The sequence below is a fragment of the Borostomias antarcticus genome (assembly GCF_949987555.1).
Source record: "Borostomias antarcticus genome assembly, chromosome: 5".
In the NCBI taxonomy this organism is placed as follows: Eukaryota; Metazoa; Chordata; class Actinopteri; order Stomiiformes; family Stomiidae; genus Borostomias; species Borostomias antarcticus.
This window is the reverse complement of record NC_140238.1, coordinates 2,438,232-2,439,883: the sequence shown is the minus strand read 5'-3', so window position 1 is coordinate 2,439,883 and position 1,652 is coordinate 2,438,232. Positions and strand designations below refer to the sequence as shown.

General features: G+C 47.3%; 1 protein-coding gene across 1 annotated transcript; it reads right to left on the bottom strand.

The window, feature by feature from the left end:
• Positions 1 to 417: 417 nt before the first annotated feature.
• zdhhc22 (zDHHC palmitoyltransferase 22) lies at positions 418 to 1,352 on the bottom strand (the record flags this gene model as incomplete). The annotated part of the gene is made up of 2 exons (XM_084437643.1): positions 418 to 695; positions 809 to 1,352. The coding sequence occupies 2 exons, from the start codon at positions 1,350 to 1,352 to the stop codon at positions 418 to 420; spliced, it is 822 nt and encodes a 273-aa protein (XP_084293769.1).
• Between the last annotated feature and the right edge of the window lie 300 nt (positions 1,353 to 1,652).

Below are 1,652 nucleotides of genomic sequence, written 5' to 3'. Positions count from 1 at the left end.
TCTATTTGAATTACTATAGTATTTGACACTATTTGCTTGTCAAATCACCAAACAATATGATTTAACCTCTATTTGAATTACTAGCAGAATGCTGTACATTAAACACACTAGGTTTTAAAATGTCATGGCTCGTGTCCTAGGAATGTTTGGTATTTCAAGACGTCTAATGAAAGAGTGTGAGTGTTGCTTGTTTTCTCCTGTAGGGGGAGCTCAGCATATTTTGCTAAAAACATGACAAGGCTATATTTGGACAGGTACCCATGATGCCTTGCGATCCATGATGATTACAAATAAATATTTGTTCTTCGCTTTTTTTAATGCTACCCTTATTTTCCAAATCAGACCGTCTATCAATTAGCCCCCACGAGGAAATAGTGAGTGTGTGTGTGTGCGTCTGTGTGTGTGTGTTGGAAAACCTCAGTCATGTTTATGGGCGTCTGCGTCTCCTGGGCAGGTCTCCACAGTCTGCACCGGCAGAAGGAGCCCCAGGACCCAGCGGGAGCCGAAGACGTCGCCCAGGTTGTCCCTCCAGGAGCGGGGACCCTCCGCGGGCCGGCCGCGCCCCCTCTGGCACCAGGTCTGCCCCCGGGCCACCAGCAGCACCTGCTGACAGCAGAACCCGGCACACACCAGGCCCACGCCCAGCCAGACATACAGCATCAGCACCAGGAAGAGCTGCACCCCCGAGATCACCCCTGGATGAGAGAGACGCGCGTCGGATTAGACAAGGACATCGGCCGAGGGTTGGGAAATGAATTATTTAGATTAGTACATCATTTGCATGTTTGTTTGAGTGTTTGAACCTCACCCAGGAAGAAGTAGCCGGTCGAGAGGGGTAGAAGTGTCACAAAAGTCAATGGGTTCTCAAAAGAGATGGAGTACTCCACTGTTAGGAAGGCCACCCCTAGAACCAAGGAGTACAAACAGGTGCATGACGTGTAGATGCAGAACATGATGAAGTAACGCATGTTCTTGTTGCCGATACAATTCCCCGTGAAAAAACAGTGATGGTCTCGCTTGAGTATGACTTTCTTGCAGAGTTTGCAAAAGTGGCGACCATTGAGGAGGTAGTGGGCGTCCACTCTGTCGGGACAGTCCGGCGAACACACGGGAACCACGTTGTCGTTGGCGCTCTCGGCTGGGTGTTTTATAGTCATGATGTAGTTCCCCAAGGCGTTCAGCATTAGGAATAAGAAAACAGCGGTGTGAAGCACAGGGGACGCCCCCAGGGAGAGTCCTGGACTTTGGAAAATGGTGGGTATAAACAAGCAGAAGTGTAGAATAAAGGTCACTGTTGTGGCTGTGAAGAAATACGCTGGTGCCACAGCGTTGAGGAGCCGCAGTTTCAACATCCTGGTACAAATGTCTGTAAAAAAGAAAATAGAGATATGCATCAATAAGAGTCTGCCTACGGTAAATAAATGCATGATCCCACAGTAGTATGAAGAGAACAGACACGGACTGGCCTATTTACTGACAGGACTATTGACTGACTATTAACTGTTAGGCCTACATATTAAAGGAGTAGTAAAGGGAAAATGCATGTTTAGCCCTGTTTTAAGGTTACTTATGATCACATACAATGGTTCAGATCAAAACGTTGACAAAACTAGCACCTTTGAGAAAGTCTGATAATTGCTCTACCACCGTTT